At 44.5% G+C, this 27263-nt stretch overlaps 1 protein-coding gene across 6 annotated transcripts in view; it reads right to left on the bottom strand.

Annotated features, from left to right (window-relative positions):
• The window catches only part of TRIO (trio Rho guanine nucleotide exchange factor), a 279134-nt gene that overhangs the window by 122827 nt on the left and 129044 nt on the right, over nucleotides 1-27263 (bottom strand). For all 6 annotated transcript variants that reach the window (XM_061589413.1, XM_061589410.1, XM_061589377.1 and 3 more), the window contains 7 exons: nucleotides 24722-24891; nucleotides 23109-23283; nucleotides 21266-21461; nucleotides 19349-19515; nucleotides 15881-16000; nucleotides 11810-12001; nucleotides 10700-10849 (listed from right to left, as the gene is read on the bottom strand). In XM_061589413.1, the coding sequence (XP_061445397.1) occupies nucleotides 10700-10849; nucleotides 11810-12001; nucleotides 15881-16000; nucleotides 19349-19515; nucleotides 21266-21461; nucleotides 23109-23283; nucleotides 24722-24891 (1170 nt within the window). The remainder of the gene's footprint in view (nucleotides 1-10699; nucleotides 10850-11809; nucleotides 12002-15880; nucleotides 16001-19348; nucleotides 19516-21265; nucleotides 21462-23108; nucleotides 23284-24721; nucleotides 24892-27263) is intronic.

The following is a 27263-nucleotide window of genomic DNA, read 5'->3' as shown; positions in this document are numbered from 1 at the left end:
AAACAATAGTAGACAGTGCAGGGAGGCCCTCCCTACACTATCCAGGTTTCTGCGCGAATGCGAATCCCCTATGGACCTCGAAGAGGAGGTCCTTCCCACCGTTGGCCTAGCCACCCCTGCAGGATGGGACTGTATGCTCCAATCCCCACTCCCCACTGACCAGAAGGACACTTCACGGTAAGTCCAACTTTCTGTTCTTGGTCAGTGGGGTTGTGGAGCATACAGGAATGGGATATACCGAAGCAGTGAGCCTCACATCCCTAGGGGGAGATGCAGGGCTAGGCTAGTACTCTCTGAAGAACCCTCCTGCTAAAGGCTGCATCGGCGGAGGTGAACTTATCCACCTTGCAGTGCCTGATGAAGGTGGATGGCTGTGTCCATGTAGCTGCCTTACAGATCTCCTCCAGTGGAGCCTCCTATGCAACACTACAGCAAAGCAGCCGTAGCGGCCGCTCCTCTGACTGAGTGGGCAGTAATGCCACTAGGTGGAGATCTGTTGGCTGCCTGATATGCTATAGCCACACACTCCATGACCCATCTGCTGATAGTGGAGCGTGACACCTTCCGTCTCTGTGCCCCCTTTTTGAAGGAAACAAATAGGGACTCCGTCTTACAGAAAGACTCAGTCCTGTCTAGATAGATCTTGAGTATCCACTTGACGTCCAGTTTGTGCCATTCCTTTTTTCTAGGATGTATAGGGTGTGGACAGAAGGTAGGCAAAGAAATATCCTGCCCCCTGTGAAACACCGAATTCACCTTGGGCAAATAAGCGGGATCTGGGCAAAGCACCGTGTGCAAAGCTCCTCTCAGACTACCATCCAAGCTGAAGTTACAGCCACCAAAAATACTGTCTTAGGGTGAGCAGTTTGATAGACAATGTGCCAGCTGGTTCAAATGGAGAAGAACAGAGAGCTTTAAGAACCAAGGACAGGTCTCAAGAGGGAAATCTATGCAGAGTGGGGGGAGAAATGATGGACGCTCCCCTCAAAAAGTGTTTAATGCTGCGGTGGGATGCCAAAGAGCCACTCTCTGGTGGAGAGAACACGGTACCGAGCGCCACTGCCTGACACTTCAGTGTGCTAGGGGCCAACCCTTGATCCAGACTATCCTGCAGGAAATCCAGAATGATAAGATGGCACTCACTGTGCAACAGGTGCTTACGCCTGTGCCACCTATTGAATGCCCTCCACGTGGTCTCAGAAATCCTCTGTGTGGAGGACCTGCGCGAGGCCAATATGATACCTATGACCCTATCTGATAGATAGACCCTCTCCTTCTCCACGCGTGAAGTTGAAGCCAGTCTGGATCTGGGTGGAGCAAGGGTCCCTGGCAGAGTAGGTCCTGTCTCCAAGGGAGCCTCCAGGGGGATTCCGAGCTGAGATCCACCAGATCCGAGAACCATGGAAGTCTGGGCCAGTGGGGAGCAATCACCACTGCATGCGCTTGAAGAGCCCTGAGCCTGCGTAAGAACCTGGCCAGAAGAGGTAGGAGAGGAAATGCGTACAGTAGACCCTGGGGCCAGGGCACAGAGAAGGCATCTGCGTCCTAAGCCCCAGGCTCTCAGTAACGCGATATGAAGCTGTCGACCTGCATGTTTGTCTCGAACGCAAAGAGATCTATGCATGGAGTCCTCCATCTCTGAGCCAGCTGATGAAAGACTTCTCTGTGGAGAGCCCACTCGCCCTGCTGTACTTGCTCTCTGCTGAGCCAATCTGCCTGGGTGTTCAGTGTCCCCTTCAGGTGAACCGCCGCAATGGATATCAGGTGCTGCTTCGCCCACCTGAAGAGGAGACTGGTTTCCTTCTGCAGGGAACCCGACCTTGTTCCCCGCTGATGGTTCAAATGAGCCATTGTGGAAACATTATCGGTCCAGATCAGGACGTGGGCTTGTTGCAGGATGGGTAGGATGTACTGGAGAGCCAGTCTGACTGCCCAGAGCTCCAGCCAGTTGATTGAATGCCCCCTTTCCTGCACCCGCCACATTCCCTGTGCAAACAGATTCAGGCATGTTGCCCCCTTCCCGCGAGACTGGTGTCTGTGGTGACAACAGTGACTGAAGGAATCCTGAGGGACCCTTCTGAAGACTGGGCAGATGGCACCACCAGCGTAGAGAATCCCTCACGTCTCTGGTGACAAAAACTAAGCCCTTCCACCGACGAGCAATCTTGTCTTAGAAAGGCAAGCCACTGTAATGCTCTGGAGTGAAATCTCGCCCAGGGTACTGAATCGATCACTGCTATCATTAAGCCCTGGAGCTTGGCCAGGTTGCTCAGCCAGACCTGCCTGCTGCAGAGACAGGCAAGAAGTTGACACTGGAGCTTGGATATCCTGTCCTCTGATAGGAACAACTTGGCCCACTCCGTATCTATTACTACCCTGAGATGTTGAAGGCGCTGCGTTGGCAACAGATGACTCTTGGACATGTTGACAACAAAGCCATGGGCTTCCACACAGCGAATAGTACTCTCCATGCCCTGTCTTGCCCTCTGAAGAGATGGAGCCCGGTGACTTCCCAGGAGGATCGCTCCGCCTGTGCTGCCTCTGGGACGGGCTCCCGTCTTGGTGGAAACTTTTTCAGTTTTAAAACCAATCAGAAGGGCTTTTTGACTGGGGAAAATTTCTTCCGGATAAGGAAGAAACGTAGAGATTTTCCACAGAGCTTTGTTGTGTTTGTTGGAGGCTGGAATTCTGTGAAAGAAGTTCTTCCAGCAGCTCGGACGGAGCTAGGATTTCCAACCAGCTCAACTGATTAAGTGAGCCGTTTTTTTTTTCTTCAAAGAAAAATGGATTAACAGGCAAGCATTCTCCTGTCTTTTCTCATTATTTTGTTATCAATACAGCTAAAGAGATTTGTCAAAGAACCAGCAATTAAGAAACCCTGGGTGAGTCATAGCTTTCTCTTTTATTCACGGAGCTAAGGGGAAGAAAATAGAAATAATTTATCTTTATTTTTATTGCAAAAAGCTGGCATGGAATTCAGCATTATAAAGATTACAAACGGCTGAGGGGTTTCTAATTTAAAGAGAAATTTTTTTTTTATTTATAAGATTTTTGAGTAATATATGTCTGGGACTATTTTTCCGGTTTACTTTTTTTTTTTTTTTGACGAATCTGCTCATTCTTCCTGCTACTAATTATTTGGATGCTGTGAATTAAAGTTGCTTTGGCACTTTTGGACATACAAGAGATAAGGCAGTTCATCTTGTCTAGAGGGTGACATCAGCTGGCTTGAAAGATTAACTCCTTTGTAACTGGATAAAGAAATAAACTGTTATTTGCTCGGGACATTGGAAATTGAAGGGATTGTGGTTTTTTTTGGTTTTAAGAATGACAATCAAGAAGGTGGTTGAGATCCTGGATGTACAAGAAGGGACTTTCTCTTTAGATATGTTTCAGAAAATAATGAATGAGATTAAGCTAACAAAACAAGAACTCAGACATAACAGACAAGTGATGATAAGTGAATTTGGCGAAATGAGACAGGAGCTGAAAGAAATTCAGGATTCTATGAGAAAGGAGAACAAAGATAAATTTGGAAAATTAAAAAAGGATGAAAGAAAAATTAAAGGGAAGGTTCAAGCCCTGGAGATTGGATTAAATATGGTCTTGGAAAAAGATTTGGATTTCCTGGCTGTGATGGATCCTGGAGACAAATATTACTGTTTGGAATTCAGCGCTGTCCCTGAAGGAATTGGTGTAGAGATTGGAGATAAAGATATCATCGGTTTGAAAAAATTCATGGACTGGAAGGATTTGATGGAACTTGAAATGGAGAAAGTCTACAGAATTAATTCCTGTTTTGTGACAATGAAAAACCCTTCAAGAGATGTGCTAGTGCATTCTGTAAAAAAGAGGAACAGAGATGCGGTTCTGCAACAATACTTCAGTGATATGTTCGGAAATGATGGCAAGAAAATATTTGTGATGAAGGAAATCCCTATCAGACTCTTATTATATGACTATGACAGCAAGATTATTGGGTGCGTAAAGATGGAAGATGGAATCAACACGGATAAAGGAAGAAGAGCAATTTGAAATTACTGGATTTAATAGACTTGAAGAGTTGGATTAATTGACATGTCTATCTAGAAAAAAATTGATGGACATATATCTCAAGGATTGGAAACTTCTCTTTGACTTTTTGTATAAGAATAAAATGATATGATGTTAATGAGATTTGATACCAACTAAGATAACTGCTGGAGGAAGGTGATTTTATAATTTATCAAGAGACAGGTTTGTTATATATTATAGACCTATAGCTGAACTACGACAAATCGGAAGTCAATAGTTTTTTTCTTTTTTTTTCTTTTTATTGTATTAGTTTTAATTTGTGTTTTTCTTTTTGTATTGTCTTGATTTTGAAAATTTGAATAAAAATTAATTGGAAAAAAAAATGAAGAGATGGAGCCTGGTTAAGAAGGTCATCTAGGTAGGGGTACACATGTACCCCGAGTGTGAAGGTGCCCCACCATTGCTGCCAGGAGTTTTGTGAAAACTCTGGGAGCGGAGGAGAGACCAAAAGGCAGAGCTTTGTATTGGAATTGCTGCCTTCTGTGTGCAAAGCATAGGTCGGATGAACCGGTTTAGAAATTTCAATTCCAAAATGGTGCAGAGGTCACCACTGCGCTTGGGCACCATAAAAAAGGCAGAGAAGACCCATGCTGTAGTGTTGGCACCTGTTCTATGGTGCCTATGTCGATAAGTTGAGCTATGGTGTCTAGGGTTCGCTGCCTTTTTTGGGGGTCGAATGCCAGGGAACCATTCTCCACTTGTCTGCTGGAATGGTTGAGAATTCCGGGGAATACCTCTTTCAATACTGTGTCCAATACCCACTGGGTGGTAGTGGATGCTGCCCATGGATCTCCAAAAAACTTTAGCCTGCCCCCGACAGCGTCATGATTGAGCCGGCTTGGAGTTGGGCTTGGAATGACGTTGTCTACCAAATCTACCTCCCGATGAGGGGGTTCTGTGCTGCTGTTGAGCTGTGCCCCAGGAACCTCTGCTTTGTCTGCTGTTCCTATACGTGGAAGAATAGCCCTTTGAATGGAAGGACTGCCCTGACTTCCTACGAGATTGTTTACCCTCATCTTTTTTCTTAGCCATGGGCAAAGCCTTCTTCTTGTCCCTGGTCTCCACCAAATGGCGATCCAAGGACTTGCCGAAAAGATGCCCCCCCGCATAAGGGATAACAGACAGGCTGGCCTTGGAATGGTGATCCACCTCCCACTGTTTAAGCCAAATGTTTCATCTTATGACCACCGCATACCCTAGGGCGTGAGCAGAGTACTGCAGACTGTCCATGAAGGATTCAGCCAAGAATTCGGCCATCTTGGCCAGCTTATTAAGTCCCTCCCGCACATGCCTGGCATCAGATGGAACCTCTTCCATCCGTGCTGTGACCCATTTGACCGCTGCTCACGCCAAGAAAGAGTTAGCCGCTGACGCCCTCATGGCCAGAGCCACAGGCTCATGCGCATGTCGGAGTGCAGTGTTACTGCGTCTGTCCCCTTCCTTGGAGATAGCCGTTTTGGCACCTAAAGCCGATACTGGCTCGTCTATGGCCAGCACTTTCAGGCTGTCCATCACTGGAGGAGGAAGACTGTAAAGTTTTTTGGACAAGACATGGGCCTTCTTTGGTTTGGCTGGCTGTTCCCATTCCTCCTTGACTATGCCTTTGAAGAGCTTCAGAAAGGGAATACCAGTGAATGTCTCCGCTGACCTAGGGAAGACATCAGAAGAGCCTTGCTGCTCCTCATCCCCAGCCTCTACATTGGAGGAGGTCTCCTTAGGCAACTCCAACTGCACGCACGCAGGCCTTGGTAATTAGCACCAAATGTGTATTGGGCGAATAAAGCCTCTTGTGCACCGAGGGCGGAAGCGGAGCATCATCCCCGGATAATTCTCCCTCCTCCCTCTCCAACTCCTCCGAGCCAGAATCTAAAGGCCCAGCAGCCTCTAAGGAATTTGGGCTAAGGCCCTCTCCTCTGTGGTAACTCCTGGACCCAGAAGAGCACCCCTTGCCATGCCCCCCAGCTCTGTGGTGGCCTTTGTGCTTGGCCCTGCTGTTTGTCGCAACTGGACTAGAGCCAGAAGAAGAAGAAGAGAAGGACCATGAGGCTGAGCTTGAGGAAGGGGAGGTAGAGTGCACTTGGGCATGTCTGGGCCGCTTCTTCTTGTGAGAGCGAGCTAGATGGTTGGCCAACGAGGCCCCCGCTTCCTTCATCATGGCCCTACTAATCCATTTCATCACGGTTGAGGAAGACCCTTCTTCAGACTCATGACAACACCTGGACCTCTTGTGGCAAATGCCCCCCCACGCTGCGTGGATATAACCCCACCTCTAAAGGGGAAGGCAACATGGCCAGTGCCACTGAGGCCAAGGTATCAAGAGGAGTATCATCCTGATGCTCCCCCTCGCTTTCTGACAAGACATCCTCCTCCAAGGAAGACTGATGCTCCGTAGTTGCAGCCATTTAATTGGGGGGGGGGTCAGGGCTACATGGGCACCCCCCACCAAGAGCCCTTATGTCCTCAGGTGGCTGGGGAAATCAGAGGAAAACTGGTGGCTGGTGTCCTTGCGTAAAGCGCTCAGTGCCTTCCCACCGTGCGCAAGACCGGAAATGGTGGGAAAATGCCCTTCCCCCGTGAGTATGGCGACTGCCCCGCTAAGAAAATTGGACAGGGCGGGAAACAGCAGAACGTTCCCTCATGACCTCCCTGGGCCTACACAGGATGTTCGGAAGCCTCCAGCTGCTAGCTCACCCTGTGAAGTCCCTAGCCGCCGAGTGCTGCCAGTGTGAGGAAGAGACGGAGGGAGACCTAGGACGCTTCCCGGCTACTCCCCTTTCGGCTGCTAAGCCTCGTGATGGACTGGCGAGCCCTAAGGCCATGGAGGGGCCTGGGACGGCTCCTGACAACCTCCCACCCCTTCAAATACCGGTGCGCTGGTACTCATGGCTGCCCTGAGGTAATGGAGGGGCCTGGGACGCTTCCCAGCTACCTCCCGCACCAACTAGAGGGAAAAGCGGAGGGCTGGCTGAATGAGGCGCGCCACTGCCCTGAGGTAATGGAGGGGCCTGGTACGTCTCCCGGTTACCTCCCGCCTCGATTTGAGGGAAGAGCAGAGGGCTGGCCAAACAGATGCGCCACCACCGTGAGGTAATGGAGGGACCTGGGACTCCTCCCGGTTACCTCTTGCTCCAAGGGAAGAAAAAGGGCTGGCACGACAAGACTCACCACCACCCTGAGGCTGAGGAGGGGCCTGGGACACCTCCCGGCTACCTTCCGTCTGCCACTTCTGGGTAGCAACGGAGAGGCCAGCGACAAATCCCAGCTACCTCCTCCCCCCGGATGAAAGGTGGTCTTTACAGGGCAACGGAGAGCCCAGTGAGAATTCCCAGCTACCGCACCGCTTGAAGTCTCCAAAATGGAATATTTTCTCCTCCCCCCCATCTGACTAATCACTGACAGTCGCGGTGAGGAAGAGGAGCCAAAAGCTGAGGTAACAATTACTGAAAAAACACTTCTTCACCCCCGTATCCCTGAAGAGACACAGGAGCACACAGATGACTGTTAACCCACTGGAGGCAAAGTGAAGACTGGCAGTTAGAGGGTGGTTCCCTCCCCTTCCGGCTAGCACTGTCTAACACTTTGTTTCAGTCTGACTCTGCTGACAGGAGGAGTTAACCATTCCTATATGCTCCACGACCCCACTGACCAAGAACTTAACGAAGGCTGCAGTCCTAAGTGAACATTTAGGAACTCAGTGGCAGTAACTATGTTTCGTACTAGGCTAAAAAGAAAATAAAAATACAGAGGAACATTCTACATAATGTGCATAGTACACTTTGAGGTTCTCTTTTTGGTCCCCTTTCTCTGTGACCAGAAGAGAGGAGGCCAAAATAGCAATCAGCTACTCTTCTCAGCTACTGCGGCATTTCTCATCAATTTCAGAGCATTCGGTTGGTTGCCCAGCTACGCCCCTATCTGGACAGGGATGACCTCGCCTCAGTTGTTCATGCTCTGGTAACTTCTAGGTTGGATTACTGTAATGCGCTCTATGTAGGGCTGCCCTTGAAGACAGTTCGGAAGCTTCAGCTAGTGCAAAACGCAGCAGCCAGACTGCTGACGAGGACCAGCCGGTCAGCGCATGTAACACCTGTTCTGGCCCGTTTGCACTGGCTACCTATTTGTTTCCAAGCCAGATTCAAGGTGCTGGTTTTGACCTATAAAGCCTTACACGGCGTGGGACCGCAGTATCTTGTGGAACGCCTCTCCCGCTATGAACCGACCCGGTCACTTCGCTCAGCATCTAAGGCCCTCCTCCGGGTACCAACCCATCGGGAAGCCCGGAGGACAGTTACTCAATCTAGGGCCTTTTCTGTAGTGGCCCCCGAACTGTGGAACAGCTCCCCGAAGAAGTACGCCTGGCGCTGACGCTTCTATCTTTTCGGTGCCAGGTTAAGACCTGGCTATGCTCCCAGGCATTTTAAGCGTTTAATGTTATAACTTTAAATCTTTTATTTTTTGTTTGCTGCTTATGTTTACTGTTGGTATGTTGAATTTATTGTGATATTCTGTATTTTAATCTTTTTGTACACCGCCCAGAGAGCCACTCGCTATGGGCGGTTTAAAAATGAAACAACAAACAAACAAACAAATAAATAAATGTAATCTCATCTAATAGATATGTCTTATTCCATTCATCTCAATTTTTTAAAGATTCATCTCCATTTTTAAGATATATTTTTGTTCTTTCTATCCTAAAAATGAGCTGCCTATTCAAACACAGAATTCTAGTAGGAAGCCTGCTTTTAAAAAAAGAAGTGTGGTGGTGGTGGTAGTGCCAGCAACAACTGCAACCTCCTGCACTAAACAAGTCACTATCAAGTTACAAGTTCCTTAAAAAATTCACTGGCCAGGAAGTTCTCATTTATTTAGCCATCCAATAATCAACAACATTGACGGATGAAGTGGCCTCTAGTCCTCAAAAGCTTACACTGTAATAAATTTAAGCTTTAAGGTGCCAGAAGACTGCTGTTTTTGTGAAGTGTCTTGTAAATCTTATTTTTAATGTTGCTAGAAATTGCAAAAATGCACTTGCTTTAATATTAAATGGATAATCAAGCAGCTTGATGTCCTTGTGTTCCTTATTTCTTCAGCTTTCTGCTCCAATTAACTAATTGCACTATATTTGACAGCTTTTGTGCATTATTCTGAGAAACCACAGCCTTTTCCTATTCCCTTTCCCCTCAGTTAGTTTTCTAGACCATCTTTCCTTCTCCTTTTTCCAAACTTGCTTCCTTTGGGATCCATGACTTTTTAATGGTTAAATTTTATCTCCCAAGAGCTGCAGATCATCAATGCTAGTAAAATAACAACAGAAACACTAAACTGAATTAGCAGCAGCTATCTTCAACATGATCACATCAGGGACCCACTTTTAAATTTTATATTATACAGGTGGAATCCAATTGGTGCCCTTGTGCTCACAGGAGGCTTTTGATTCAGTGCGCACTGCAGAAAGTGATTTTTTTTGCCAATTTGTCCTTTCCCCTGCACCCCCCTCTTCTGGAGGGTCTCCCAACTATCTGAAGCAGATTTTCAGTGGCACAGAGAGGGGAAATATGCAAAAATCAACTCCCTTCTTCTTCTGTAAGAGGAGGTATTCAAGGGATCAAAAGCCCTTCCATGAGCACAAGTGCATGTCACCCTGTTCATCCCGTTCTCTTTAGAGTGATGGGCCTAAGTTAGTTGTATCCATCAATTTCCATGGGACCACTCTGAGACTGACTATCATTGGATACAGCCCACTGATACCAGCGTGGGTTACAATTTATACTACTATAAAAGCATACAATAATATTTAAATAAACTAAAACATCAGCTAAGCTACATTAAAAACAAAACAGTAGTAAGATTGCAGCAGATCATCACTAGCAGGCAGTGGAGCATTTACACAACTCTCCCCAAAAGCCTGGGTGGAAACCTGTGAGCTTAGAGCAGTGCTGAACAGCAAATAAAACAACAACATGTGGCTTAAGGGGGAGAGAATTCTACAACTGAGGTCCTGCCATGGAGAAGGCCCTCTCTTTTACTATCATGCTGTGGACCTCTCCTGGCAGCAGAACTACAAGAAGGGCTTCCCCTACAGAGCTTCATGCTCGGGCAGGCCGTTATTGGGAGAGCCTGTCCTTCAGATACTTGGATCCCACAGTATTTAGGGCTTGATAAATCAAAGGTAACCATCTTGAATTGGGCTTGGTAGTACATAGAACATATTAATCACACATGATCCTTTGCGTCCCTTTGCATCTGACAATCTCCTCTGCTTTTCTCCTTAGAGCTCCTTTTTCTTCTCCCTGCTCTTGACTTAAAAAAACCCCACCATTTAAAAAAGGCAAAAGAAGAAAGTAGAACAAGAAGCAGTAGCAAATGGTGGTGTCACCCACTTTAACCAATTAAGATACTACATAAAGCTTCATTGACAAATTGCTTGGGGGGATAATTGCAGTTCTGTGCATGTGGCTAACCCCTGTCCACAAGAATGCAATGCCATACAAGAAATCTGAGGTGTTTTACTGAAAAGTGCTTGTGAAACTAATTAGAGTACCCTAATAGGATGTCCATTCTGTATACACGATTGCAAAATCCACATTAGAAATACAGTACAATAGACACACAAAGTTGCCATTACCTTCAGGAACGCCTCTTTTTGTTCAAGATGTTTACTTATCATAGGAGTCACATGGTCTGTTTCTGAGTTGGGGCCCAGTTTGTCAGCTCCTCCACACCAGTCTTCTTCCCTCTTATATTCTTGCTCCAAGCTTTCCAGTACGCTGCATACCTATTGGCCAACAGGCAAGAGAAACAGACTAAGTATTTCTATTGGAGGAGGATGGACAAACTACCAGTACTGAAGGAACTGGTATTCAGCTCGCATCTGCAACTTGATTTGACGGCTTCCTCTGAAGTCACACTGAAAACTCTGGGTTAACATTACATATCCGAGTACTACCAACTCTCCTCATCCACAGCTGGCAAACAGAGGGTACTTCTTTAAATTCTGCTAAAGCCAAGTGAACAATACAGGTGTTAACAGGCATACCATCTTGAGCACTGCCACATCTTAATTGCTCCTGAACTGTGATCTCCTTAAAAAAAAAAGAAAGAAAGAGGAAGACAAGATAAGGGGATTCTGCTTTCAGGGGTAGCAGCACGATTCTCCTAATACTGGCCCCAGATTAATCTGAATGGGAATCAAAAAGATACCAAATTGTTAAATGGAGTGTGGGAGAGAGAGAAACTACTCGAGAGCAGCCATTCGGATTTCCATGCACCTACTGCCTGAAAAACAGTCCCTCGGGAAAATGTGTATTTTATTTTATATAAAAAACACACAGAGATTGTGCTCACTTTAGAGGGAAACAAAGTGCTGACGGGACTTCTAAAGCTATGCATAGGAACACATAAAGCCAACTTCCATGTACTATTGTAACAGTGGATGGCTATGTATAGAATAAAGTGAATGATCCAAGCCTACAAAATGGAAATAGATTCCCTTATTAACCTCAGTTGGGTAAATCTGGGCTTTAAAAACTAATCTGTTACAAACCTCTTCTCCCAGGCATTTTAGCATGTGTTTTTAAATTGTTTTTTGTGTTTCAAAATTGGTTTTTAATGTTTTTAATTGCTGTAAACTGCCCAGAGAGCTTCGGTTATGGGGTGGTATATAAACAAACAAACAAAACTCTTAAACAGTTGACCAGCAGCCACACCATTGGCTTAATAAGTCATTGTCCTCTACCTGCTCCGATGTTTTGTAAAAGGCCACAGAGGCATTCACAAGCTTGAGCCGATCTTCCATCTTGAGCATCAGCTGCTGCCAGTGAGAGGCCACTTTCTCAGCACAGTCCCTGATCATGTCCATGTCGTAGTGATTAGCCTGCAACATTGCCTCAGCTTTCTGCTGCACCTGCAGTGCACTCTGGTGTGTTTTCTAATCAAATACAAACAGAGCATGCCACTTCATTCATGATTCATGTCAGCCCTGTGATTTCTTATTCTTGTTGGTTCATTAAATGGCAACTGCACGCCAGCTAAATACACATAGCATGAGAGCTACAAGCAGCATATTCTCCCACTTTTTCCTCCCCCTACCCCCTGGCCATCTTTGGGTAAAATGAAGCAAAGCCAGGGACAACAGTCTGCATTCACAGGTTGACTTTTGGGATTATCTTTGTGCGTATGTTAGAAAACGTGGGACGGTTTTCAATGCTACTCCTACTCAGAGTAAACCATTGATGTTACTAGATATGACTAACTTAGGTTTATTCATTTCAGTGTCTCGCCTCTGAGCAGGACTTAATTGAACAACACCAATGGTATCACTATTTGCTGTCTGTAAAGGAAGCAGCAGCTTATGAGCCAGAACAGTTAAGAAACAAGGGTGAGTTCTAGGTGCCACCCCTGCCTTAGAATTCGTTCTCAAAACTCGCCTCTGTCAGCAAAGCCTGTAGCTTAACCTGTTACTCTTCACTTCTGATTGAAGTATGCACAACATTCATCCCTTGCAAAAGTAATCAGACCCCCTGACCAGTGCTCATATTACTGAATTACAAATTGTAATTTTGTTTCGTATGATATTTTATTTTGGAACATTGAAACTCAAAATCAATTATTGTAAGGTGACATTGGTTTTTTGTTGGGAAATGTTTGTAAGCAACATAAAAAACTCAAACATGTTGTTTGCATAAGTATTCAACGCCACACATTAATTAAGCTGCAATAACAGCTTTAAGTCTTTTAGGGTAGATATGTACCAGCTTTACACGTAGTGTTGGAGGGATTCTGGCCCATTCTTCTTGGCAGATTTGCTCCAGGTCGTTCAGGTTGGTTGGACATTGCTTGTGGACTGCACTTTTCAAAGACAGCCACAGATTCTCAATGGGATTGAGGTAAGGACTTTGCCTGGGCCACTGTAGGACATTCGCCTTTTTGTTCTTGAGCCACTCCAGTGTTGCTTTGGCCTTGTGCTTGGGATCATTGTCGTGCTGAATTTCCTCCCAAGCTTCAGTTTTTTAGTGGACTGAAGCAGGCTCTCTTGCAGTATTGCCCTGTATTTTGTTCCATCCATTCTTCTTTCAATTTTAACAAGATGCCCAGTCCCTGCTGATGAGATACATCCCCACAGCATGATGCTGCCACCACCATACTTCACATGGGCAGTGTTAGGTTTGTGCCACACATAGCATTTTGAGTTTTGGCCAAAAAGCTCTATCTTGGTCTCATCTGACCACAAATCTTTTCCCACATCACAGCTTGGGCACTTTCACGCTTTCTGGCAAACTCCAGACGTGCTTTCAGATGATACTTTTTGAGTAATTACTACTTTCTTGCCACCCTCCCTTACAGGCCAGTGCTATGCAGAGCTCTTGATATGGCTGACAGGTGCACCATTGCTCCACTCCCAGCCACTGAACTCCTCCAAAGTGATTGTTGGCCCCTCTGTGGCTTCTCTCACAAGTCTCCTTCTTGTTTGAGCACTGAGTGTTGAGGGATGGCCTTTTCTTGGCAGTGCCTGGGTGGTGTGATGCAGCTTCCACTTCCTGATTATTGATCCAACTGTGCTCACTGGGATAGCCAAACACTTGGATATTATTTTGCACCCTTTTCCTAATCTATGCATTTGTATTACATTCTCTCTCACTTCTGTAGAATGCTCTTTGGTCTTCATTTTCCTTCAGATCCACAGCCTTACCAATGATCCTTTAACAGTGGGTTTTTATCCTGAGAATGCGACAGCAACTTTAATGGTTCACAGGTGGAGGCCAATGGTAAGGGCAATTTCTTTCATCTGTGTAAACTGGGAGTTTCCACAGCACAGGGGTTGAATACTTATGCAAGCAACATGTTTCAGTTTTTTATGTTTCTCACAAACATTGTCACCTTACAATAATTGATTTTGAGTTTCAGTGTTTCAAAATATCATACAGAACAAAATTACAATGTACCATTTGTAATTCAGTAATATGAGAGCATTGGTCGGGGGTCTGATTACTTTTGCAAGGCACTGAATTTCAGGGATGGAGAACCTTCAGCCTGGGGACCAAATTTGGCCCACTATGCCTTCCCATTTGACCCACCAGGCCATTGCCCCCAAACCACACTGACCTGCCCATCTTGCACAGCCAGTCCCTGCAGAAAGCAGGATTGAACCCCTTGCCCATCAGCTGATATGCAGGGGGTCCAATCCTGCTTGGCCAATATCTTCCCCCCACCCATGGGCCAACTTTGACAGGTGGGTGGTCTGGATGTCATCATGACATCACTTATCAAAGACCTGGCCACTGGGCCAAGAAGGTTCCCCACCTGTTACATTTTTCCCTTCCCTTTCCTGCTTTCCCCCTTTGTTCTCTGATGTTGTAATTGGGAGCCCATCTTCTTTCCCTCTGTTGCTTATGTTACTGGATACAGCACTGTGTATATAGCGACTGAGGTATTTATTACTATTAATAATAATTCATGTGGTTCCCTTGAACAATTTGCATAGCTGAGGATATTGTGATGCATTTGTCTTCACATGGAATGATTCCTGTGAATAGTTCCAAGCCCTGTTCCACAGGAAAGCAGAACACTTCACCAGAACAGGCCCTTGTGTTCACATAGAACAAAACAGTTCAGGGTCAGTGGGGGGCAGGCCCCTTTTTACGTACACTGATAGCTTTACTGCAGAAGTCAGGAGATTGGGGCCCCAGAATGTTACATGTTAAATCAGGTTACAGGCCTCTCTTCCTGGTGGGTGTTCCCTGCTCTCCCTCTGCCTAGGCTTTCTCTTAGACCACAGCTCTGTCAGAAGGTCAGCCAAATCAGCCCCACCAGAAGCAATGAGAAAGAGGCGCCATAGGAGAACTGAAGTGTCAGATTCTCCTCCTGGCAAATAGTGGTGGCCCCAGGACAGCAGAAATAGCTGCTCCAGAAGCCCTCTGTTCATATTGTGTGAGATTGTGTGTGTTTTCTTCACACTGAGAGATGGTATCACACCGGGGGGGATGTTTCTCCACCAGGAATGGCAAGACAGCCTCTGAGATGCTGCTGGAAAGCCAAAAAGTGGTCACCAAGGACTGATGAAGCTACATGGAGGCAAGTACTTTTCTTTCAATTGGTTCTGTGAAGCTTCTTCCAATGGTGAAGGAAACCCGTATCAGCCTGGAGAATGTCAACAAGTCCTCAGCTGTCTATGTAGAAGTAGCCGAGTACCTAGAAGTGTCCATGATACGGTGCCAATGTTTCTTTTCCCCATCCCGTCCCACCAATGCTAGGCTCTCAGTACATTCCCTTTTATGTAATCTACATCTAGTCTACGCACAGCTGCAGCAACACAGCACTGGGAGAAGGCAAGCTGCACAAGACAGAGCACTGAACTCTGCCATAATTAAGGATTCCAGGTCTAGTTTGTCATTGGGACTACATGATCTTTGATTAAGTTAATAATAACCAATCTGCCCACAATGATCATATGCCCTTAAAGTGAGTAGGTAGGAAGGCAGAGCAAGTTGCGCCACGTTGACAAATATTTTAGTCTTTTGCTGGCTAATTCGCATCAGCAGGCTGACAGATGGTTGATTACTCCTCATGTGTAAAATACAGTTAATGGCAGACTTATGAGAAATCATACAAAGATAGCCCTGTTTTTAGGTCACATACGGACTCAGGAGATTTTAACATTATCAAGGCAATGTATAATCCATAAAGTAGTGTCACTATTCAACTGAAGGTATAAACGAAGTTGTTCCTCACATGCGTGTGTAAAAAAAAGACGCCTCTTCATACTGTGTAAGACTACAAAGTTAAAACCTAATAGCCCAAACGCTTTTACCTCTATTGCATGCTGAAATTGTTCATGTTCACGCTGCAGCTGCTCAGCCTCCTGCAGTGAGCTAGCAGTGATCAGGCCCGCATTTAACATGGACTCTCCATTGCGGATCCAGCCCAATACCTGAAATGCAACGCAAGACAGCACAGCTTAGTGATACTTGAAAATTCACATGGTTCATATTGTTAAAGAACAATACTCAAAGATATGGGGTTTTTTCCCACACTGCAATGTTATTGATGGTATCTACATAAGACTACAGTAGGGCCCCGCTAATACGGCGGGTTAGGGACCAGGCTCCCGTCGTAAAGCGGAAATCGCCGTAAAGCGGGGCCCCATAGACTATAATGGGCTGTGTCGCACAAAAATGCCGTCAAAATGGCACGGAAAAAACCCGCCGTATTAGCACAACAAGGGCTGCAAGAGCGGGGCCTTTCCCTAATTGAAAACTGCCACATGAACGAAGCGCCGTAAAGCGGAACGCCGTAAAGCGGGGCCCTACTGTATCCCAAAGCTCAATTTTAACCATCTTGTTAGCAAACACACTTTAGCTTTCAGTTCTTTCACCTATTGGAAAATATCCTTCCTGGAGCTAAGAGCTTGGGATTGGACCTCAGCACTGTGCACGCTCTCCATCGTCTTGCTTCCCACCCGCCTCAAATCCTGGTTTACCATTACATTTGATTGTGAGATTTAATCAGGATTCTAAAACGTGCCATCAGGAAGACTACATGCAAGAGAACAGGTGGAGCAGGGTGGGCTGGTGACAATTCAAACCTGGTCCCTTAATCCTGGGAAGTGTGACAACTGCATCTATGCAATGATGAACAAGTGCTACAGAAGTTAGCGTTTTACAATTGTAATCACAACGTATGGAATCTTCAAAAGAAAATTAAAAAGAATCAAAGAGCTCAATCCCATTTTGTCCTGCTAATGGATGCTCCAGTTAAATTAAGCACTATGTGGAAAATAAAGTTACAGTAGGGCCCCGCTTCCCGGTGCTCCGCTTCCCGGTGTTCAGCTAATGCGGTGGCTTTCATTCCCCATTTTAAAGCCGCTTTTGCATCATTTTTGCGCGACACGCCCCATTGTACTCAATAGGGTTCCGCTTTACGGCGGGGGTCCGGAACGGAACGTGCCGTATAAGCGGGGCCCGCCTGTACTACATTCCTATAAGTAGCAACTCAACATGTAACTGCATTATTCTAATAGAGATAAAATACCAATATGGATACATATTTTAAAGTAAGATGAACATTAAAAATAGACAAGCTGGCAAAGCCCCATGGAGATAAAAAAACATTCGTTTCTTTCTTTTCTTTCTTCTTTTTTACAGGGCATGGCTTCTTTTACCTTGACTATACAGAAGAAACCTAATACAAAAGAAAATGTGCCTGCAAAAATTGTGGGTCTTAAAGGGTAAAGTTAGGGACACATTAAAGGATACAAAGCATAGAGGAAAATACAAAGTGCTCAACTGTCAACTGTCTGTATCTTTGTACAGCACTTTAAAAAATATAGTAATCCACGTCTCATCAGATTATTCATACCACCCACCCTTTTAGTGAAGCCAAAGCTTGGCTTGACTGCTGGAAAAGCATCGCTCAGTACCCCAGTCCAACATTAGCAAATCTGGCAGGAAGTCACCATCATTAGCTAAAGGAACTGCGGCCCGAGTGCCGCAGGAAGCAAATGTAACAAACAGCAAACACGCGATTTACTCTGTCTGATTGAACACCTGCCGAGCTGTGAAGCTTTTTCCAGCTCAGAGGAAAAACAGCAAGACATCTTCCTTCCTAGCTTAAAAATGAAATACGTATTTTTGTATCAAGGTCACTTATGTCAGAAGATAAAAGAGCTTTCCACTCCCCCAAAGGGTTTAAAATATGAGACTTGTGGAGATGAAACTCAAGTTGAGAATTCTTGCAATCGTGAAGGCAATGGAATGGGATTAATGCATTTGGCATGTGTATTTTTACTCTGTTACAAAGTTTTCCTCCAGACTTTTGTTAACATTATTGGGATAGGGGTTTTTTATACATAAATATATAACAGTTGCCAAAATTCCACCAATTCATCTACTATAATGTAATAACATTTAACACTTCTACTGAGATACTGTATAGAACATATCTATGGGAAAATTCAAATGTGAACTAACCTGCTCATCTGAACACTTAACTGTTTTTGTTCAGACTTTTGCCACTGAATTTCTTGCTCTGGTACAAGGGTTTCCTCCAGACTTATGTTAACATTATTGAGATAAGGCTTTTTTATACATCAATGTATAATAGTCGCCAAAATTGATCATGCTGTATCTTTCACTACAGGTCAACATGCACAATGCACCATTATTGAAGGATAGCCTTCCAGAGAGCACCTATGAAGAAAGTTTCTTAAGGAAGAGGAAACACACTACAGCTGCCATGTTTAAAGTTATAGTGATCCAGTACAGTGGTTCCCAAACTCCCCCCCCTATAAACCTCCTGAAAATTGTTGAAGGTCTTGGCAGAGCACTTAATGTATTTTTCTGCCTGTTGGACCAATTGTAATGTTCTGTGCTAGATACTGTATAATTTTAAATTGTTATTTTACTGCTTCTTTTAATTTTTATATATTGTAAGGAATAAAAGAAGCAATAAAATACAATTAAAATCAATGTTAATATTTAATGCAATGGATGTGCATCTTCCATATTCAACTACAAATCCACAGACACACTGAACGGAGCTCGTAGACCAATGGTGGACCACAGACCACAGTTTGGGAAAGTAGTACATTCAAAGGCAATATTAAAGGCAGAAGCTTTTTCTTTTTTTAAAAAAAACCCCACAAATAAATAATATTTATTTGGATAATGGAGGCTAAATGTACCAGATATGCTAGTTGCATACATATTAAGATGCACATACATCCTAATGCTCGAACTAGCTAGCTGGCTGCTATAAGCAACAAACTTTTTTAAAAAAAAGACACTCAATTTTTTTAAAAAAAACCCAGACTGAGTAGGAAGTGTAAGATGAAATATACACTTCATCTTACATTCCAATATTCCAACTTTAAGAGCAGTGATTTAAGCAGCAGAGTAAGGCAATTTCAGCAGCATGAAGCATCTGCTGAGAACAGCTTCTGCATAAGTTTAAGAACATACACAGATCCCTGCTGGATCACTCCAAAGATCCATCTAGTCCAGCATTTGAACAGCGGCATGCTAGAAGCCTCTGAATATGGAGGTCTCATTTTGCTACCTTGGCTAATAACATGGCTCTGTTATAGAAATGAGAGATGAGCCAGCACAAGTATGCTATAGGACCTTTCCAATTAATTTCAATGGGGCTCGCCTGGGGACAACAGCTTTCTATGAACCACTCCTATATCTTTCAACGAGTGCGGTGTCTGTGTTCTGTCTTTGTTTATCTGGAAAAGGTTCTATACAGAACAAACATCATGCCACACAGTCTTGTCTTATACCTGCTTGACTTCAGCCTGCAGGTGGCGTAGCTGTACACACTGCTCCAAGTGTTTCCGATGCTGCTCTGCTGCCAAGTCAAGCTCCTGCTGCTTTTCGTGAAGGAATTCCAGCAAGTCCTGAACCCGGGTTGCCATGTCCACATCTCTGTCACAGAGCAGCTCAACACCTGTAAGCACCATCCACAAATGATAGCTTTGCACATGGGACTCGTTCATACCATGTGGTAATTACTTCTGTTTCAGTCATAGCACTGTAAAATGCTACTTCTCTCACTCAGTTTTTCAACTGTACCATGCATTTTTTTAAAATTGCATACATCTCATCTGTTTATGCATTTTTAGAAGCAGCTATTCAACCTTTGTGTCTGCTACATTGGGCTTGAAATAGTGTGGGTACTACTTGCTGACACTTCAGATGGAAGTGCTGTGGAAGTGAGGCAGGGAGAAGTGCGGCAGTGGTGCCTCAGAGCACCACATATCACCTTGTCCCTATCAATAGCAGCAGGAATATGTACATTTATACAGGTTGTAGAATCCAGCTCTTATCTGTGCTGGGTACCAATGAAAGTTTGGGGCCTCATGTATGTATGTGTGTCTGTATGTGTGAGTGTGTGTGATTTCAAACAGAGTCAAATTTAAAATGTCATTTTTTAAACATTTCATCCACAAAAGATGATTCCCCCCCCAATAATAACTGTACTGCAATATTTGCAAATGGGAAGCCACGTCTTGTGCTGTAATAAAGAACAAAGACCCTTGGAGCACCTTACAGAAAAATGCAAGCCCCTGATGGGCAGTAGCAGGACTTAACATTAATGGGGCAGCGGAGCCATGATCGCATCCAGAGCCCCATTGTTCATTGCCAGAACTTGGGGGGAGGCAGGAAAATCCTGGGTTTTTTGATGCGCAGGCTCCAAGATGCTGTTGGGCTTGGTGCCAATAGCTGGATCAGCATAGGATCCAAAGGAACCTTGGCTAGCTCAACTCCAGCCCTTTCCTGATGCATTTTGGGGTATACACTGGTAGCAGAGTTTGCCAGCGATTTATACAGGTGCAGTTGGGAGCTTTGTGGTAGAGGAGACCCCTCACCACCACAGCCTGGCACCACTAAGCACAGGAACACCTAGAGGCTACAGGGGCCTCAACCAAGCCCACTCTAACACAGGGGTATCAGGGGTTTCAATTGCTCTGCTCAGGACTAACAAATTTATTATGGCATAAGCTTTTGTGGACTAGAGTCCATTTCATCACTCTAGACCACAAGCGCTTATGCTATAGTAAGTTTATTAGTCTGCTATGTTGACTATAAGATTAATCATCATTAAAATAGATTTCAATTAAAGACACTAAAATACATCAGTTTTTCTGGGAACAGTATCGGCACCACCATCGCTATTTTGAGCAGAGAAGTGATTCGACTTCTGGTCCCAGCACTTGCTGATAATATTTCTCTTGGTTTTTGGCTGGTTGTACTTTGCACTTAAGACTAGCTGATGTCACAAAACCAAAAGCAAGGCATGCCTAAGCTTTGGGGTTCACCAAATGGCACTTTGGATCCTACTATTTGTATTCTTTCAAGATTACAAGATTATACTGTCTAACATTTTTGCCTAGTAGCAAAATCCAAGAACTTATTCAGGACAGAACCTGATAGCCAAAACTGCTCAACTGAAAAATCCAGACTACGGCTGCCTGTTATTAAACACAGAATACATATTAATTCACCACAAAATATTAATTATAAGGGACAATAAAAAGAGCATTTTCTCCTCTAAAGTCAACACCAGATATGTCCTAATACTTTCAGCAATTCTTTCAGTTCCAAGAATCAATAGTGCCCTAGATGCCTTGAGAAGTCAGCCTGGATAATCTCTATAAATCCATTAACCTGGTTAAGGTGGGACAGATCCATCTTACCAGAGGCCTGCACTTCATTAACATACTGTAGGAGATCTTGCCCTTGGTGGATGACATCGAAGGTCAAGTTATTCATGGTCAGGGCTTTGTCTGCATGGTGCTGAAGCCTCTGCTCAGCTATTGTGAGATCCTCAGTGTCAAAATCATTCATCTGTTGTGAGAGCTCATCGTTCCAGGATTCAAGGTCTGAAATGATCTAAAGCAGATAAAGTTAAAAAAGAAGAAAACTCCATTCAGCATATGGTTAAAAACAATACAGGCTGAGGTATCTAGTAGAACTCAAAGTGCGTTAAAGGGCTGATCACTTGATGGAGAAAAAAACAGTCTATTCTCAACGAACAAGTTTGCTCTTTGTACACCTTAGTGGTAGAGATCAAGACCACTAAGGAACTGACATGAATTCTCAGGTATGCTGGAGAGAAGCTGAACTTCCACACAAACAGTTTCTATGCTGTTGTGGAAAACAAGTGCCTCGAGAATAAAGATCATCATCTTGAGATGTGGGAGCTCACAACTGAGTAACAAACTGCTGTCATTTCCAGGCCACATTCACACTATACATGTGTTCTACTATTATTTCACTTTAAACAGTCATGGCTTCCCTGAAAGAATCATGGGAAATGTAGTTTGTGAAGGGTGCTGAGAGTTAGGAAATGCCCTATTCCCCTCACAGAGCTACAATTCCCAGAGTGGTTTAACAGTCAGTCCCTCTTCCCAGAGAACTGTGGGAACTGTTGCTCTATAAGGGGAATAGGGGTCTCTTAACAACTCTCTGCATCTTTGTGGGAAGCCATGACCATTTAAAGTGGGATAATAGTGCAATAAATGTGTGGTGTGAATGTGGTCTCAGAGTGTGGTAGGGAAGAGTCAGCAGTAGCGATATACGTGAATACCAAAGACAATGGGAACATTGTCCTATTGAACACAGATCAATAGACAGGAGGTTCAAGTACCCATTTTGTGCACAGTCCAGTTAACAAGACAAAGGTCTCAATGTTGTGAATGGGGTTGATGGTTCAACAGGAACCCTTGAGACTTTTTAGACCTCGGGTAATATTTCGGGACAAAAGAAGCTGAATTTGAATTGGTGGGCTCTGCTTGAACTGGAATCAGATTGTTGGTACTAAAAATAAAAGACATCATACAGATGTTTTTAAATTGCCTTTCAAGGCAAAGCCAACAAGTTCCAAAGAACATCCAGTTTGGTCAATTTAAACGTGTATATTTGACAGCTACCAATCAAGGGCTTGGGAGAGGAATTCAAGGCTGGAGGGAGAGTGGATGGGCACCACTGATATTGGATGGAGGAAGGCACACTTAATATTTGCATAAGCAGAGCTGAGGTTTTTAAATGGATTTTATGGAAAGTGGTAAGTGTGTATGGTTGGGGATAATTTGCTCAGAGGTTCGTTCAAACAGGTGCTGCAAGTATGGCAGTAAGTATGGAACACACAGGAGGAAGGAGCAGAGGCAATAACAGTGCAACCTGTATGGAGTATTTATACTGTCTCTCTCTCATTGCAAGCTCTCCACAGATATGCATTCATTCACAAGCATTCCTGCAAAACTGGTAGGGGAAGGCTGTAAATTCAGACTCTGACAGCAGAATAGATTGTACCTTCCCAGGGCTACAACTGTCTGCATTAGCACTGAGATTGCAATCCTTAAGTACCCAGTCTTGTCTCATTCTGTGGAGTATTAAAGGAAACAAATCAATTGGGGGAAACAGCCAATAGCTTCATCATATTTTTGTTCTTCAAGTGAAACCCACATTTTAAATCCAGCCCACACCTCAGGTGAGAAGGGAAAGAATACAACACTTGTGTACAAATTAGAGGCTCACATCAATGGCATCTCTCTCAAATATCCGCAGCTGTAAGAAGAGCTCCAGTTTTATCTTGCGCTCCTGAAAAAGCTCCTCCATCTGTGACTGAGCCTCATCCAGCTGCTGAAGGACCGTCTCTATGTGATTGATGGAGCTGTTGTGAGGAGTCTTATTACTTGAGATGGCAGAATCCCTATATAAAAAAAAGAAAAACCAAATTTAACAAGGAAAACAGGATCTGAATGAGTGTGTGTGTGTGTGTGTGTGAGAGAGAGAGAGTGAGTGAGTATGTACATACAATTTTCTCCACTGCCCATGCCCCATAGGAGTTGGAAAGGAAGACCTTCACTTATTTTAAGCCAGTGGTTTTCAAACTCTTTTTCCTCAGGGAACCTTTTCCACATCACCCCAAAGGTTGGGGAACCTGCGCCACAGATTTCCAGTGTGTTGCACAGGATTTGGCAGCACACTCTAGGCAGCCATAGCTCAACGGTAGACAGGAATGCAGAAAGAGAGAGCCTGAATTAAAATATATCCCACCCTCTTCTGCAAGTGCGTATTTCAGAGCAGGTGTGACAGGGTGGGTAAAGTCTCTTTGTAGAACACACACCCTCCATCTTTCCTGACTGATGCCTAATGACCTTCCAGGGAACCCCAAGACTTCCCAGAAGAGAATGTTCAAAATCCACTATATTAAGCCATTTGTTATCCATCCATATTTGAACTTACACTCTTTGAACAGTAGCATCACAGTTCCAAACAGGGTCGGCGCCAGGCATGACCAAGCCTTTGGGCACCAGCCTGCCCCAGGTCCGCAGTGGCATAGCCCAGTAAAAAAAAAAAAACATACAGGTGGTGCAGGGCTAATAAGCCCACCTAGGCGCCCCACCTACCTCTTGTGTTGTGTGAATGAAGTGTGTGCATAGTGAGCATGCCTGCCATCAACAAGATGGAGGCAAGGACGTCAGGCCCTTAGGGAAGCCCCCATCGCCAACTTGAGTGATGGCAGGCATGAATGCACAGCATTCACACTGATGGGAGAGGTAGGCAGGGCATGCGTGTGGGCTTATTGAAGCCCACACTGTCTGTATTGGGGGGGTACCTGGGGGCTCCCTCTCCAGGATCCGCAGCAGAGTTGGGCTGCAGGAGCCTATGTTGCCGTGGACCATGGAACGGGAGCGCCACCCTTCCACCCTAAGGAGGAGCCCGTCAGGGTCCCAGCTGGGCCACAGGAGCCCTCAGCCTCAACCTGGCTGCCCTTTGGCACCTGCGCCTTGCTTCCCAAAGTTGCCAGCATTGAGTGTGCAAGTCATCTCACAGCCCCAGTTCAAACATGCGAAAGATCTGAGCAGCCTTCCTCTCAAGTAAGCATTAGGTTGAAGTTACAGGCTACAAGAAACACAAGTCTGCCACAGATAACAGAAGTTTTCTCTGTCTTGTAACATGTAGTAAAACTTGTACTGTGTTCCCCCCCTCCCCCCTTGGCAGTCAACAGTATGGAGGACAACGGGGAGAAAAACACATTAGCTTAAAAGGCATCAGGACGTGGGGAGAGTTGAGTCACATGCTACAGAAGGAACAGGAGAGATCTCGACACAGAGTTGCCGTTTTCTGGGAAAGTCGCATCTTACCTCAGCTGCTGTATCAGATCCTCGCCTTCCTTGATGACATTCACCGTCACCTGCAGCGTAGTCTGCTGCTGCTGGCCAAACCTTTTGATCAGCTCCTGAACGGCCTCCACAGACTCTGCGTAGACATCATCCAGCAGTTCCTTCTGCAGCTCTTCCAGCCACGTCCAGAGCTGTGGGAGATAAAAAAAAAAGAGAGAGAGAAAGAGAGAGAGAACTAAGCTTAAGCCCACAGGCTGCTTAAGAAAACAAATCAGTCAAATTGGATTTCATGACTCCCCCCCCTTTGCATTTTTTTTGTTGCAGTTTAAAGATAACTGGTTGTGATGTGCATATAAAGCTATTCAGCATCTATAGAGTGTCTGAGTATTATTTATTCTATAGACAGCAATACAGAATTGGGTTTGGGTATCCAGGTATAAAAAAATATTGATCCCAAAGTTAAGAAAATAAATAAATAAATAAAAAACATCCAACTTTAATCTCTAACAATTAGTGCATGCGTGCGTGCATGCTTGTGTACACACACAATACAGGGAAAACACCAATAAATAAAAACAAATGTATAAAAACTCAACGTTATTGACACGTATATGGAATATATCATAATGTCAACTAATGTAGCCAACAATGTTGTGACAAACCAAATGTAGCATACAAACACATAGATGAGCGGACCAAATGCGTTTTACCTGGAATGGGTCTTCTTCAGTGGTCAATATACATAAAATATATTTTTTCAGTTTTGTTGTAACAAAGCATAATATAATGACCTATCTACTCCTGAGAATACATTTATATGCTTTGATGGATCTGGATTTATCATGTGGTTTGCCCAACGGGGCTTTTTCCAAATTCTCTCACAGGTCAGCCAGCAAACAGTATTATTCAGTCTATGCCACAGATGGGAGAGGAGTGCCAGGAGATAGCAGTTTTCCTCCGGTCACCCAGTGAGTGTGTAGTGGAGCTGAGATTTGAACTGGAGACTCCCAACTCACAGCTGGTGTAGCACAGTGGTTAAGAGTGCAAGCCAGTAAGCCCCCAGTTGAAATCTTGTCTCAGCATAAACTTGTAAGGTAGCCTCAGGCACAACACTGTTTTTCTGCTCCAACTCCCCCCCCCCCAATCTGCAATGTGGGGATAAGAAGCCTGACTTACATTACCCATGTTGTTGTAGCTGATGGAATTCACAGCTATTAGCCATGATGGCTCAATGGAACCTCCATGTTCATAGGCAATATATCAGTGAGCACTAATTGCTGGGGTGGGGTGGTTAAGAGCCGGGGAAGGGCTGTTGCTTTCATACCCTGCTTAGAGGCTTCCCAGAAGCATCTGGCGGATTACTGTTGGGAAACAGGTCACTGGATTAGATGGACCTTTTGGTTTCATCCAGCAGAGTTCTTCTTATCTTTTTATTACTGAGGTAGTGAATGCAAAGGTTTTGAACTCTCTAAAGAACAAATGTGTGGTGGTGTTATTATGACTCATGCTGATTAGCACTAATTCTATTTCATTGCACACTGCTGAACAAGTTAACACTGTAATGCTGCATAAGGTGCTGAATCACCACACTTGATTTCTTATGCCATCTTATCAGGACAGGAGTCCCCACTGCTGCCCTGGCTTTTAAGAAAAAAAGTCAGACTCGGAATGAAATTCCTAGAACAGTAGAGAGCCCACTTTGTTGTCATTAAAGTTAATTTAAACAAAAAACAAAAAATCCTGTGTGCTGATCCCACTCGTAAGTGCAATTTCAGGTAGGAGTATCCTAAAGCCTCTTAAATATCTGAAGATGAGCATGTTTCTGTGTATGTACACATGTGCATCCACATACATACCTTAAAAGACCATTGGTGCAGACAGCCTAATCTTTGTTTATTTGCAGTGGCTTTTTCCCAGCACTGCTTATCCAAGATTCTCTACCAGAAGATGATAGGGACTGAACCTGGAATTTTATATATACAGTATGTTCTACTACTGAGCTACAAGCCCCTCACTTATCTGTAAAAGTTAAATAATCTACATCAGAAGTATTAATGTTATGTACTTCAGGAAACTCTTCAATGAAGCAAGTGTATGAGGAAGCAATGAATGGTTTCTTTGGGGGACTAAGGGATAGATAAATACAACCAATGCTGAATGTGCCAAATATCAAACTTTTTTAAAAAAACAGATGTTTTTGATCAAAAATTGAGTAATTGCTGGGAAATTCAATAATTACCATTCATGTTGCTTTTCCTTGCTAAGATGACATGCTACCAGTTGATAAAATTGTTTAACTGAATAGTTTGCATGATAATGCCATCTCTCTTCAGAAATCAGAGTACCAGAAGAGGAAAGAAGCAGTTTAAGACCTAATTAATATTCACTAATAGGCAAAAAACCTTGCGGTTTAAGAATGTACCTAGAGCCCACAGATATTTCTATCAAACTTTAAAAAGCAGGGAAATTGGGCAGCTATAGTGAATGCACCAGGGGAGCAGGAGACCTGACCTCCTCTCTGAGATATTGTACTGCCCTACAAATTTGTCAAAAAGCAAACACA

This window comes from Rhineura floridana, chromosome 1, assembly GCF_030035675.1.
Source record: "Rhineura floridana isolate rRhiFlo1 chromosome 1, rRhiFlo1.hap2, whole genome shotgun sequence".
Lineage (NCBI taxonomy): Eukaryota > Metazoa > Chordata > Lepidosauria > Squamata > Rhineuridae > Rhineura > Rhineura floridana.
The sequence above is the reverse complement of the archived record's forward strand: the minus strand, read 5'-3'. Positions and strand labels throughout refer to the sequence as shown.